Consider the following 15,007-nt stretch of genomic DNA (forward strand, 5'->3'; position numbering starts at 1 on the left):
TTTTTTTTTTTTTGAGAGGGAGTCCCACTCTGTCACCCAGGCTGGAGTACAGTGACAAAATCTCGGCTCACTGCAACCTCTGCCTCCTAGGTTCAAGAGATTCTCCTGTCTCAGTCTCCCAAGTAGCTGGCCACAAGTTTTGTTTTGGCCGAGCACGGTGGCTCACGCATGTAATCCCAGCACTTTGGGAGGCCAAGGCGAGCAGATCACCTGAGGCCAGGAGTTTGAGACCAGGCTGGCCAACATGGCGAAACGCCATCCCTACTAAAAAAAAAAAAAAAAAGAAATCTTCCAGGTGTGGTGGTGGGCACCTGTAATCTCAGCTAATTGGGAGGGTAAGGCCCAAGAATCACTTGAACCCGGGAGGTGGAGGTGGAGGCTGCAGTGAGCCAAGATCATGCCACTGCACACCAGCCTGGGCAACAGAGCGAGACTCTGTCTCTAAATAAATAAATAAATAAATAAATAAATAAATAAATAAATAAAATTTTGAGAAAATCTAGTTGATCAATGGCCTTTCAACAGAGGTCTAAGATCCAATCAGCCATGGTCCAGGGGAACAGGGTATATAGAATTGTCCTTTCCAGGGCTAAGTGAGGCAGGTCAGAAAGCCTCTTTGCAGGCTAGTCATTACTCTCAATTTGGAAGTAATTTATTTAAAATTTCAAAACAAGGGGTATGAGGGAAATACTCTGTGCACAATGATGTATCCCTTCAGCCCCAGAAACCCTCTATAGAGCTCTAGGATTTGCAGTCAGCATTTGAAAAAATAGGGGGCACTTATTAAAATGGCAGATTCTCAGGGGCCAGTACCAGAGATTCAGATTAAGTAGCTTCAGAGTCAGGGAACAGAAAAATCTGCCTTTAAAAAATCAGCCTGGGCAGTGGCTTACACCTATAATCCTAGTGTCTTGAGAGGTCAAGACAGAAAGATCATGAGGCCAGGAGTTCGAGACCAGCCTGGACAACATAGCCAGACCTCATCTCTACAAAAAAATTAAAAAATTTGCTGGGCATGGTGGCATGCCCCTCTAGTCCCAGCTACTTGGGAGGCTGAGGTGGGATGATTGCTTGAGCCTAGAAACTAGAGGCTTCAGTGAGCTATGATCATGCTACTGTGTAACAGAGCAAGACCTACCTCGAAAAAACAAAATTCAGCACCTTCCACAGTTCCGAAGGCAGTCTGTGAAGAAATAGTGTGGTAACCTCATTTTGTCTTGAAATATCTTCCAACAGATCCTAAACGTTGCCTTTTCCTAACTACCACCTTCATAACAAATAACTTTCTATGATAAAGGGGACATTATTTCTGGCCTCCCCGACACCACTACACCCTTAAAGCCCACTTCCTTCCCCAGCACACACAAACTCCTATACAAACTGTATCTAGATAAAGGCGATAGAACTGGAAGTTTTCTGATGGCTGGGCACAGTGGCTCACCTCTGTAATCGCAGCACTTTGGGAGGCCGAGACGGGTGGATCACCTGAAGTTAGCAGTTCAAGACCACCCTGGCCAACATGGTGAAACCCTGTCTCTACTAAAAATACAAAAATTAGCTGGGCGTGGTGGTGGGTGCCTGTAATCCCAGCTACTCGGGAGGTTGAGTCAGGAGAATCGCTTGAACTTGGGAGGCGCAGGCTGCAGTGAGCCAAGACCGAGCCACTGCACTCCAGCCTGGGCACCAGAGTGAGACTCTGTCTCAGAAAAAAAAAAAAAAAAAAGAACTGGAAGTTTTCTGAAAGCTGGTCTTTTTGTTCCTCAGTTTCTATGGTTGGCCTTACCTGCTCAGTCAAGCATCTTTTATTAATAAGGCCTCGAAATGCTCAATCTGACCTAAACAAAATTGACTATGAATGTTTTCCTTGCAAAGATCACATATGCAAGAAAAATATTTGAAATGTTCACCATCTTTAAAAGAATCTGAAGACACCATTTATAGTTCTGAGTAAAAGGTTTGAATTTAAGCTGTTGCCTCCCTGCCTGCAACAGCAGTAATTCAAGAATTCTAAGTTTTGGCAAGGCACTAAAGTTTGCTGCTTCAGAATTTTTAGAATTTAAACAAATTTTATTGCACCTGTAAATGGAAAAACCCTGTAGAGCAGAGCCTCCCTAGAAAGCCACTTCAGAGACAGGAACCACAGAGGGCTTAATGAATCCCACGTGTCCACAAAGCATGGCTCAACAGCCAGCAGTACATATGCCAGCAAACACAAACCAGATAGATGCCCTCAATGACCCAGGCCCATTGTAATCGGAACTCCTCGTTTAGAAAGAGAAAAAAATGAACTCTCCTCATTGAAATAACTCCCTCCCCAAAACAAAGTCAAATCCCAATTTCTTTTGAAGTTTACAAAGAGCCCTGATGTTTTGTTGTTTGTGCGTAAATAATACTTAAAGGTGCTCACATTTCTCAGAAACAAGAAGAGAGGAGCTTTCAGAGTTCACTTGATGCCAAATGCAGCCTCAGCCAGACACGTGAGAACCACAATCATCCTTTGGAAACACTATTTAAGATCAAAGGGGTCTATCCTGTACCCTGCTACTCTTATCTCCTAGAATAGGGAAAGACTTGTCAAAAAACAAAACAAAATGAAACCAAAACCAACAGGCAAAAAAACCCCAAAAGACAAAAAACAAAAACCCAAACCCAGATCCAAGCCTGAAGATGGAATAAATGATTTAGCTTCAGAGTTGTTGGTATATAACCCAGCTAGTCCCCACTCCCTCCTATTCCAGCCTTCACCACACCTGCCCCCCCACCTTTATCCTTATATCAAACTTCTTTCTTGAACATTCAATTAAGCAAGTAGTGATTCACACCACACAAGCGTATGCTTTAGACTTTGAATACTTACCTCCTAGTGTCTCTTTGCAGAGGATGAGCCTTGTTTGGGGGAATGGTTCCATGAGTCAAACCTTTGCACAAGTTTTGTGGCTCCTATAGCACTCTGTAGTACTGAAGCTGTTCTTCTGGTGGTTCCAGGAGAATTGTCTTACCAACTGCAGTGAGACCACTAAGTTTGGTTACCTGCCGTGTTATTTCCCCCATGCAACAGAACCTCTAAATGAAAATACAGGTCTGGGCTGGGCATGGTGGTTGTAATCCCAGCCCTTTAGGAGGCCAAAGCAAGAGGATCACTTAAGCCCAGGAGTTTGAGACCAGCGTGGGCAATATAGCCTGACTCCATCTTTACAAAAATGAAAAAAAATTAGCTGGATGTGGTGGCAGGCACCTGTAGTCCCAGCTACTTGAGAGGCTGAGATGGGAGGATCTCTTAAGCCCAGGAGGTTAAGGCTGCAGTGAGCCGTAATCACGCCACTACACTCCAGCCTGGATGACAAGGTGAAACCCCATCCGAAAAAATAAAAAGCACAGGTCAGCATTTCATTCTATGTGACTTAGTATAATCACCTAAATGAAATGATAAATGAACCAAAATGGATGAGAACACACTGATATCAACAAACCCCAATGGCACCAAAACAGTTACGCTTCTGGGCGAACTGTCCATTACGGCAATTTAACAGACTTTTGCTCCTTCACTCAATAGGCAATTTAACTGAGAAACTAGAGAGCACTTACAGGAAAAGATGGTAGAGAAACGGGGCAGTGCCCGGCTCTGCCACTCACTCACACAGTGGCCTTGAGCAAGCTGCTAAACCTCAACATGTCCATTTCCACATTTGTGAAAAAAGGGATATGATGAAACAGTGTGATAACGTCATGGGAGAGTCAGTGAGTTAATACATATTAAGCATTTCAGAAGAATGCCTAGCACATGGTAAGCACTTTGTTGGCATTGGCTACTATAGTGTAGACCTTCACCACCACCCTCATTTTTTTTTTTTTTTTGAGATAGAGTCTTGCTGTGTTGCCCAGGCTGGAGTACAGTGGCGCAATCATGGCTCACTGCAGTACTCACGGCTCACTGGAGTACAGTGGCGCAATCACGGGGCTTGAACCCCGCCTCCCAGGTTCAAGCAATTCTCCTGCCTCAGCCTCTTGAGTAGCTGAGACAGCAGTCGTGTGCCACCACGCCTGGCTAATTTTTATATTTTTAGCAGAGAAGAGGTTTTGCCATGTTGGCCAACCTGGTCTTGAACTCCTGGCCTCAAGAGATCAGCCCGCCTTGGCCTCCCAGAGTGCTGGGATTACAGGCGTGAGCCACTGTGCCTGGCCCCTCTTCTTTTTTTTTTTTTTTTTTTTTGAGACCGAGTTTCACTTTGTCGCCCAGGCTAAGTGCAATGGGGCGATCTCAGCTCACTGCAACCTCCGCCTCCCTGGCTCAAGCAATTCTCCTGCCTCAGCCTCCTGAGTAGCTGGGATTACAGGTGTGTGCCACCACGCCCAGCTAATTTTTGTATTTTTAGTAGAGACGGGGTTTCACCATGTTTGGTCAGGCTGGTCTCAAACTCCTGACCTCATGATCTGCCCGCCTCGGCCTCCCAAAATGCTGGGATTACAGGCATGAGCCACCGCGCCCAGCCCCCTTCTTTCAATAAAACAAAATACCTAATTAGCGTTATCTGACAGTGTCTCCGAATTTGTCACCAACTGATAAGTGTTGTTTCAATAAATATTCATGTGAGCCAGGCACGGTGGCTCACACCTGTAATCCCAGCACTCTGGGAGGCCAAGGCCGGCAGATTACCCGAGGTCAGGAGTTTGAGACCACCTTGGCCAACAGGGTGAAACCCTATCTTTACTAAAAATACAAAAATTAGCCAGGTGTGGTGGCACACGCCTGTAATCCCATCTACTCCGGAAGCTGAGGCAGGAGAATCGCTTGAACCTAGGAGGTAGAGGTTGCAGTGAGCCCAGATCATGCCACTGCACTCCAGCCTGGGAGACAGAGTGAAACTCTATCTCAAAAAAAAAAAAAAAAAAGTTTTTTTTTAGTAATAAAAATTGACTTAAGAAAAAAAGTCCTACCTGTAATCCCAGCACTTTGGGAGGCTGAGGTGTGTTGGTCACTTGAGGTCAGGAGTTTGAGACCAGCCTAGCCAACGTGGAGAAACCCCGTCGCTACTAAAAATACAAAAAAAAAATTAGTCGGGTATGGTGGCAGGCACCTGTAATCCCAGCTACTAGGGAGGCTGAGGCAGGAGAATCGCTTGAACCTGGGAGGTGGAGGTTACAGTGAGCCAAGATCATGCCACTGCACTCTAGCCTGGGTGACACATTGAGACTCATCTCCAAAAAAAATAAAGGATAAAAATATAAAAATTCCCATTCTCCACGCACCTTGGGTAGTAACCCAAGTAGAACCCCCAAACCTGATTCCTCTGAATATTTCAGTAGAAAAGCAAAATTATACAGAGCCATAATTTTCTATCACAGTATTTTTATTTAGAGAGCAGCTATGGTACGTGAAAGGCCTCTACCACCTGGTGCCAGCCTTGCTCCTTTCATCAGCCCCTCCAGGGGGCAGTGTAGCAGTAAAAACACTCCCAACAGCAGGCATGGAAGCTGAAACCATGGCACAAAGCCGAGGTGCAGGTGCGCACAGGGTGGAACTCCATCGTCCCTGTGGTTCCCTAGACACTATCCATCCCATCTGTGTAAGGCAGTCATGGTGACCAAAAAAATACAAATACTCACTTTATGTTGAAGTGGTATGTTTCAGGGATAGGAGACCTCAGGGCAAGAACAGGGGTGGAGGGAGAGATTTCTAAAGAACTGACAAGGTTCTATTTTGGTAATGGTCATGGGGTGTCCATTTTATATAATAATCCTTTAAACTGTTTGCATGCTTTTTTATTTTTATTTTTTCACTCTCGGCCTCCCTCCTCTTTTACATGCTTTATATACTTTTAAATGTGTATATTTCAAAAATTAAAACAATTGTTTTAAATACATTGGAACATGCTGTGTGAGCTTAGGGTTATTTTTCCTCAGAGGATAAGGCAAAGAGAAAATGATATCTGGGAGAACAAATATGACCCACGCAAACCTAGTAAAGTTGTTGCATTCCAGCATGTGTCCCTGTGTATGTGCAAAAGCAGCTCAGCCCGCTCCTGTGACCTTTTTAAATCTAGCATATTATCATAAATAAACACACATAAACAACTAATAACTTCAGTTTTTAATAATGGAAACAATTTTGCCATTCTAGAAACTATTTTAGGGGAGAAAAATCTTCCCTACAAAAATAAACTTAAACCCATCAAAATTATAAATATTATAACTTTTTACTTCTGCCATTTAAAATGCTCTCCTGCAATACTACCCCTTCATTTAACATCCTTCCTGTACCATCACATATTGAAGAGAAAACAGTATTACAGCAAAGCTTAGATAGCTTAACATAATGATTTGTACAATGATTCTTAAAAAATCTTTGGCCTTAGTGGCCTTTTTTCTTCACTTACACATTAAAAATGCTGCTGCAGTAACCAGTGTTTGGGAAAGGACAACAGTCTTCAAGAACCATAAACTGACAGAATTTCAATACAGTAGGTTTCCAAATTGCAATTTGTAGTGCACATGACAGTAAGCGAGGTTCTGGGTAAATATAGATGAGGATGCCTATTCAGACAATCTACTTCAAGTAAAAAAAAAAAAAAAAAAAAAAAAATTCACAGATACCCATCAGCTACTACTTTAGGTTCTAACAGTGTCTTAATCTGAGAAACAAATGCTTCACAAAATATAAGTTTACTGGGATGAATAATTAAAAAACCAGGTGGTAATAACAATATACTCAAATCCAGGCCATAGTCTGAATAGTAAAACCAGTACAAAAAATCACGAAGGCATTCCCTGAACAATAAAGGTAAAGTGTTGGATGACAATGTCACTAAAACCTCATCAATGTACTAAAGAGAAGTTACATGCAAAATTAAACAAGATGTGCCATACATATTTTATAGCTGCTAATTCTATTTTTTTCAACTTTCCTTAAATGCTTAGGAAGATATGATTGTCTCAGTAAATTGTGTGGCACAGCATAACAACTTAAGTCTGCCTCCAACAAGATGGGTATTCTCCAAAAAGTCAGAAGAGCCACCAAGAGACGAACAGAAATGCAATAAAAGGCACAGTTCACTTGGGCAAAGAACTGAAGCACCTTGGAATTTCAAAAAGAATCCATTAGGTGTCACCAAAGTGTTAACAATTCCTTGGGAATTTATAAACAAAAAATATCTAGACTAAAAATAGAATATAAGGCCCCTCTGGAACCACTGCACACCTTTCCCTCTGTTCTCAGATTAAACTGCTGCATAAAATGAGGTTATTTAGCCTGTTTTTAAGGAAGGCTTCTATTGCACATGCATCTCTTTGGTTGGTAATAACATGTACTTTTGTTAAAATATTTCCATAATGAAGCCCTGTTGTGTGGTTAGCTGGGTGTGGACTTTCCTCCCTTTCTTGGGGGCCCTCCTACTCACAGTCAAGTTGCCCTTTAGAACTAAAGATCTGGTAGGATTGGGTCTTTATTCAATAGCCCTGTTCTATATTATGTAAGAACAGATTTCAACGTAGAAAAGAAAGGGAGAGGGAGAGAGAGGGAGGGAGGGAAGGAGTGAGGGAGGGAGGGAGGGAAGGAGGGAGGGAGGGAGGGAGGAAAAGAACAAGGTAGGGTGGGAGACAGCAGGGAAGGAAAGAAAAAAGGGAAGAAAGGAAAAGGAAAGGAGGAATAAAAGGGAAGAGACTGATTGTCACCAAAGTTTACTTGATAAATATCCTAGCTAATAATCAAGGGAAAAACAGCTGCCCCTACCCAAATTCCGTCTCAACTTTGAAAACCACCTGTGGGGGGGAAAGCTATACACTATGTAACTTAACAAGAGTTAGTGAACGGTCACTGTCCTGCCTATGCAGAGCAGCTACACCAATCAGACCTTCCACTCCAAAAGGGCAGAATTAGAGGGTCGGATCCAGCTGCGTGAGGCCCACCTCTGCCCAGGTCAGTAGGCTACACCTGCCTGATTCTCTGACTGGTCAGCTGCAGAGTTCATGGGTCCCTCCTTTTGGTTTAGCTCCTGCCTCTGGCTCTGTTTCCATATTCTACCCACCAGGAAACCAAGTGATCCTAAAATGGGTTTAACACCTCCACACTGAATGCTTTTAACTCGTTTACAAGCAACTACCCCTTTCTCCACTACCCCTAACTGAAAAGCCAAGTCACCTTCCATAGCCCGCAGTGCTCGCCACCACCGCACATGCCTTCTTCCAAACTTACACTTTCCTTTCTCTGTCAACCCCCTAACAAAATCCTTCACAATAAATTCCTCAGAGTTCCTAGATTCCTGTGCCTTTCGATTCACATGGATAGATTCCTCTGACATTAAAAAAAGAAAACAAAACCAAACAAAAAACCAGACAGGTAGTTTCAAAATAGGACAAGTATTCAGAAAGATTCCTAGTTAAGCTTTTTAAAAAATCAACTGCATATCCGTAAGCTTAACAGCATCATCACATAATTAAAATAACCAAAAAAAAAAAAAAACACCCCCAGAGTTCATGCTTCCAAGCACCCTCGAATGCTCCTGATGAGGCGACAGGTTCACAGCTTGCCAAGAGGTAACACTGCGGTGCTGAACAACAAGCTTGCAGAGTCCCTTACATGGGACGCTAAGGTGCAGGATGCTGTGTGACCAGGTTTGGGGAACAAAATCTACAGATAGAAAGGCGAAGACCCTAGCATAGTGGGGCAAGACAGCAGCCCTCTGAGAAGAGAGGCACTTGCTGCTGTTTTGTACATCGGTCCTGCACCGGGCCTCACGGGCAGGGAGCCCCGCTTTAATCAGGCTTCCACACCTCACGGAGGGCTTCTTCCAGCTTCTGTCTGTAGGCTGTGTAGCGCCTCTTCAGGTTCTGCAGCTGCTCATCTTCTTCCTTGTCCAAGATGCGCAAGAAATTCTGTAGTTCTGGAAGGCTGAAGGCTTCCCACTGTCAGGAAACACAGAAAGAAAAATGCCAGATGTTTAATACTCAGTTAAACTTAGGAATGCTGACCAGGAGCTCCCAGAGGTGCGGCTGCCCTCCCCTCCCAGCCCCATGCCGCAGAAGGTGTGGTCTGCAAGAGCTGGGGTGTTGCCAGCCTAAGGGCTCCCTCCACTCCCACTCCCACCTCAGCTCACACCAATCACCTTCCTACCCTCTCCTCCCACTGTTCTTCAAGACGATCTCCCTAAAAGCCAGAGACCTCCATATCCCTAAGTCTATTGGACACTTTCATTCCTTACCTGATTTGACCCCCAACAGCATTAAAAACAATTCGATAGTCCTTTCATCTTAACCTCGAGTCCTCATTGTAACTGACTTTCTTACCTCGCATAATCAGTCTTATCACCCCCAAACAGTTCTCCATTCAGCCTTCTCTCCCTCGGTACGGCCCCTTGGTGCTAGCTACTATCATCTATTCCTGCATCGCTGGAACAGCTTCCTACCTGGCCTCCTCACTTGGCTCTTATGCTCCCCTATCTGTTCCCCAAACAGAACATCCTTTGTAAAATGCTCATCTGGCCAAGACTCTCCCCTGCTTAGAACCATCCAATGGCTTCCCTTAGTTGCTGAGGCTGTCTGAAAGACTCTAAACTCTCCGGCCCCATCTCTCTCTCACCGAGCTTCACTCTCTACCCAAGTGGCACGCATTCTCCCCTCCTCCACTTTGCCTGGCTATGAACTACTCATCGTCCCCATCTCAGCTTAAATGCCACTTTCTCTAAGCAGCTTTCCACAACTTCCTCCCCTCTCTTCCCACCCAAGACTAAGTGTATCAAAATCCTTCACAGAGCCCCTGATCACAACCAAGATTTTTAAATTACAATTATTTGCTTAGTATCTATCTCACCTGCACCTTACCTACACCACAGCTGCCGTACTTCTCGCTATTTGGAGTTTATCTCTTGCCTTGAGGCTCTGAGCCTTGTTTCCCTAACAGCTCCTAGTACTTATTTAGCAGGCACAAAATAAGTTTTTAGGCTGGGCATTGTGGCTCATGCCTATAATCCTAGCACTTTGGAATGCTTAGGCAGGAGGATCATTTGAGCCCAGAAGTTCAAGACCATAAGTTCGAGACCAGCCTGGGCAATATAGTGACACCAGGTCTCTACAAAAAAATTAAAAATTATCTGGCTGTGGCAGTACACTCCTGTAGTCCCAGTTACTTGGGAGGCTGAGGTAGGAGGATTGCTTGAGCCCGGGAGATTGAGGCTGCAGTGAGCCATGATTCTGCCACTGTACTCCAGCCTGGGTGACAGTGCAAGACCTAGTCTCTTTAAAAAGAAAAAAAAAAAATTAAAACAGATTTTAAAAAATAGAAGCAGTGAATGTCAAGGAGGGTATCTAGCATCGTCTAGGAGGTTTTTTCCAAACACATCCTCCTCTCCCAAAGGGGGCCCTGGATCCTGGTGGAGAACTGCTGTCTGATGGTGTAGAGAAAAGATTCAAGATAACCAAATACAAACAAATAGTGAAAAATAAGTAAATCCACCAAATGGGCTCAGTGGTAGAAGAATTCCTGGAGATCAGTTTAGGCTGGTTATTTAGAAAGAAAAAAAAAAAAGAGCAACATGGAGTAGGAGAGCAAAACTTCTACGTTAGAATATTCTGTTAATTTTTAAAATTTTAACAGATTATCTTTCACCTATGTTGAAGTCTCCAAAATAAAGACATCCTATAAATATCCCTCCCACCCCCTAACAGCTATGGAAATTTCTTCCTCAGTTCAGTTTTCCTTAAATAACTGAGAAATAAGAACACCATACAGAGGTCCAGTACAGCAGTCTGGAACAATAAAACCCAATGTCAAGTCAATTTCAAAACTAAGTTAAGGCCAGGTGCAGTGGCTCATGTCTGTAATCCCAGCACTTTGGGAGGCTGAGGTGGGAGGACTGCTTGAGCCCAGGAGTTTGAGACCAGCTTGGGCAATGTAGTGAGACCCTATCTCTAATTATAATTAAAATACAATAAAATAACAAAGTTAATAAAATTCTTGCCCAATGTAGTTCTAGTTGCTACTTAAAACACTAAGTACAAGAAAAATAAAACACTGAGTAGACTATGCTAATGTGTCTGGCTTAAGCTGGCAGAGGGAATGGTCACCAACTGCAAAGCCAAGTCAGATTTCTGCACCCTGCCTTCTCCCCAAAATGAGTCTGAATGTCTTGAAAAGCTTCAAAACACGAGAATCAAAAGAAACTTCAAAAACATCTAAAACCACTGTCTTCCTAAAACTCCCTTCACTTACATGTATACATTTCTAATTGCGACTCAAAGCCCACCTTGTAAAGTGTTTAGTCCCACTTAACAGATTTTAAAACTGAAGGCTAAAAGATTAGAAGATTTATCCAAGGTCATGCTACTAATCTAACAAACAGTAGGAAACAGAGTCGTTTCCTAACTTTTAACCTAGAAACCCTATTCTCAATTGCACCATGTAGGACATTTCATACCATTTCCTGTTCCAGACAGAAGACTGGGACAGGAGCTTGGGATTTGCTCAAGTGTCATTTAAAGCTGACACTTGATCTAGAGGGCAGGCTCAAGTGCTTTTTTTCTTCTACTGAACTGGCTAAATACAATCCTCCCTGGAGACAACATGGCAAATGATGCACATGGAAACATAATTTCTTAATCAGTTGACTGGGCAAGGGGGAAAAAAAAGATGCTAGAAAGCTAAATGCCTTCCATGGTAAAGAGATCAAATTTCCTTTTATATCCCTTTAGAAGGGAATTAGCCTGGAGACTTTTGTTAGTAGCAAACACATGGTGAGTGTCAACTTTCAAAGTTCAGCTGGACTGGAGTATTTTGGAGGTGGGAAGGGGTGAAAATGACTCTCTGGATGGAGATCAAGTAAAAAAACTTTATTTTCTCCCACCTCTGAAAATGACAGACTAATAATATAAGGTTGTGAGAGAATGACATCATAGGCTAACTTTGGGTTCATTTCTGACAATTCAAAATCTCTCTCCCTCTCCCTGCCCTCCAACTCTCTTCTCTTCCCATCCCCCATCAATAGCCAAGTCACTAGGCTACTGCAATAAAATAGGGCCAGCTGTTCTGTATAGTTTAAAGCAATAGTGAACAATAACTTACCTCTCCAATTTCATGTTCACGAAGAACAAAACTAAGTGTGTCTGTTCTGGGCCCTGCTACCAAACGCAGGTAGAGTGGATGTTCCCGGTCTGAGAGCTTGCAGGCGTAGACTGGGTAAAGAAACAAGCAGCATGTTACAGAGTATTCAGCCATTCCTGAGACCACTTCCCCATTGTGATCCCCTCCTCCAGATCAAGGTAACCATCCAAGTTACCCCAGCCTCTAAGTCGCCAGTCGGCTCATCTTATTATTTAATACCAGTAGCCCACAGTGGAATAAAATCTATTCTGTTTCTGTTCAAATATAAACTGTGCCTTGATTAAGAAGGAAATTATTTTCAAGAATAAATTTTAATAGGTATTAGTCCCAAAATATGCTTATAGTTAGTTAGCTCTACTCTTCCTTTTAGAAAACAAGGTAAGAGCCAGGCATGGTGGCTCATGCCTGTAATCCCAATACTTTGGGAGGCCGAGGTGGGCGGGTCACCTGAGGCCAGCAGTTTGAGACCAGCCTGGCCAACATGGCGAAACCCTGTCTCTACTAAAAATACAAAAAATCAGCCGGGCGTGGTGGCGGGCACCTGTAATCCCAGCTACTTGGGAGGCTGAGGCAGGAGAATCGCTCGAACCTGGGAGGTGGAGGTTGGAGTGAGCCGAGATCGTGCCATTGCGCTCCTGCCTGGGCAACAAGAGTGAAACTCTGTCTCAAAAAATAAATAAATTTTTTTTTAAATGAAAAAAAAAAGGCAAGATAAGAAACCTAAAAAAGGGTCCACTACTCCTTTAAAAACAATAAAAATAGGCCAGGCATAGTGGCTCGCACCTGTAATCCCAACACTTAAAGGCTGAGGCAGGAGGATCACTTGAGGCCAGGAGTTCAAGACCAGCCAGGGCAACATAGCAGGACCCTGGTCTCCAAAAAAAAAAAATTTTTTTCTAACTAGCCAGGCATAATGGTGCCCGCCTATAGTCCTAGCTACTTAGGAGGCTGAGGCAAGAGCATCACTTGAGCCCAGGAGTTCAAGGTTACAATGAGCTACGATCATGCCATGGTACTCCAGCCTAGGTGACAGAGTAAGACACTGTCTCAAAAACCAAGGCCAGGAGTGGTGGCTCATACCTGTAATCCCAGCACTTTGGGAGGCCGAGACAGGTAGATTGCCTGGGGTCAGGAGTTTGAGACCAGCCTGGCCACCAACATGGTGAAACTCCGTCTCTACTAAAAATACAAAAGTTAGCTGGGCATGGTGGTGAGCACTTGTAATTGCAGCTACTTGGGAGGCTGAGGCAGGAGAATCACTGGAACCCAGGAGGCGGAGGTTGCAGTGAGCCGAGATTGTGCCACTGCACTCCAGCCTGGGCAACAGAGCAAGACTCTGTCTCAAACAAACAAACAAAAAACAAATTTAAAAAAATGTATATACCATCCAAAGAACATAAAAACAAGAGTTCTAAAAGCAAATCTCTCTACAGATTAATTAAGAATTAGCGAGGCCAGGTGCGGTGGCTCACACCTGTAATCCCAGCACTTTGGGAGGCTGAGGCGGGCGGATCACAAGGTCAGGAGATCGAGACCATCCTAGCTAACACAGTGAAACCCCGTCTCTACTAAAAATACAAAAAAATTAGCCAGACGTGGTGGCGGGAGCCTGTAAGTCCCAGCTACTTGGGAGGCTGAGGCAGGAGAATGGCGTGAACCCGGGAGGTGGAGCTTGCAGTGAGCCGAGACTGCGCCACTGCACCTCCAGCCTGGGCAACAGAACGAGACTCCATCTCAAAAAAAAAAAAAGAATTAGCGAATTAGCAGCTACAAACCAAGCAATCAGAATATAAGCTCTGGTAGCTTCAAGCACAGCTATATATGTCTCATGCTAGACACACACATACAGTGACATTGCCAATCATGTTAAAGGATTTGCCAGCCATGGGGGTAATATTTCAACAAGTCACTATTACTTTCAGATTGTACAGCTAAAGACCAGGTGAGCAGGCAAAGAAACTGGCAGATAAAAATGCCATCGAGCTTCTCTACATTATTGTGGCACTTCCAGATGCACTGCATCGCAGGTGCCAATTTCCCTATAGATATAAGCCCCCACAATACTAAGCTTGTGACCTCTGAAGGTAGGAACGCTGGCCTGTTCATCTTTGTATTCCACAGGGTCTAGCCCCATGGTTTGTTTTTAAAAAGATGTATGCATACTCAGCAATGAGCTGGGTTTCATCCTGTGTAACTGAAGAACATTACTATCATGTCAAGGTTAATATATTTTCTTCTATAGCTACATTAGGCTTTACCGAGAAAAACCAAAGAAAGCTTAAATAGTTTATTGTACACACACACACACACACATACACACACACACACACACACACACACCCCGATTTCAAATCGCATGAATCACTACTGTCCACCACTGTTATCAATTTCTGGTCACTGCCTGACCTGGAATATCTCATTCTGTTTCATGCAGTAATTTAATATTTAATGTTCTCTTTCTATCCCCTGAATGTGGATATGAAGTTTTAGTCAGACCCTAGATCAAAATGTTATTCACTCATTTTATGAGCCTCTGGGGGACAGAGTACCAAAATGTCCCTGTGTAACACCAAGTGAGACAAGCTAAGGAAACAGGAGAGCCCAGGGCTGGGCCGTTTCCATCAGTATGCTGAAATGTGCTGTGATGCACATGTGCCTCCCCAGTCGCAAGATCTCAGCACAGGTCCACCAAACCACTCCACGTACTGATGCACATCAAATGTGGAATGTGCTATTGAAAACTTCAAACACAGAGGCACTCTTTTGTGTCCTAAAGAAAACTAAAATCAAAGCCACTCCTAACAACAACCAAAAACAGCCCCCGCCCCATCCCCCCACCAACAACACAAAATACTCGTAACTGCCAATCACATATGGATGCTTCCAAGCTCCTCAGACCCTCAACTGTCCAACTCAAAA

General features: G+C 43.8%; 1 protein-coding gene across 2 annotated transcripts in view; it reads right to left on the reverse strand.

The window, feature by feature from the left end:
• Positions 1 to 6,070: 6,070 nt before the first annotated feature.
• The window catches only part of RASSF3 (Ras association domain family member 3), an 86,599-nt gene continuing 77,662 nt past the window's right edge, over positions 6,071 to 15,007 (reverse strand). For both annotated transcript variants that reach the window (XM_004053505.5, XM_055358082.2), the window contains exons 4-5: positions 12,050 to 12,159; positions 6,071 to 8,898 (exon numbers count right to left, since the gene is read on the reverse strand). In XM_004053505.5, the coding sequence (XP_004053553.1) occupies positions 8,749 to 8,898; positions 12,050 to 12,159 (260 nt within the window). In that variant the 3' untranslated portion in view covers positions 6,071 to 8,748. The remainder of the gene's footprint in view (positions 8,899 to 12,049; positions 12,160 to 15,007) is intronic.

This window comes from Gorilla gorilla, chromosome 10 (genome assembly GCF_029281585.2).
Source record: "Gorilla gorilla gorilla isolate KB3781 chromosome 10, NHGRI_mGorGor1-v2.1_pri, whole genome shotgun sequence".
NCBI classification, from domain to species: Eukaryota; Metazoa; Chordata; class Mammalia; order Primates; family Hominidae; genus Gorilla; species Gorilla gorilla.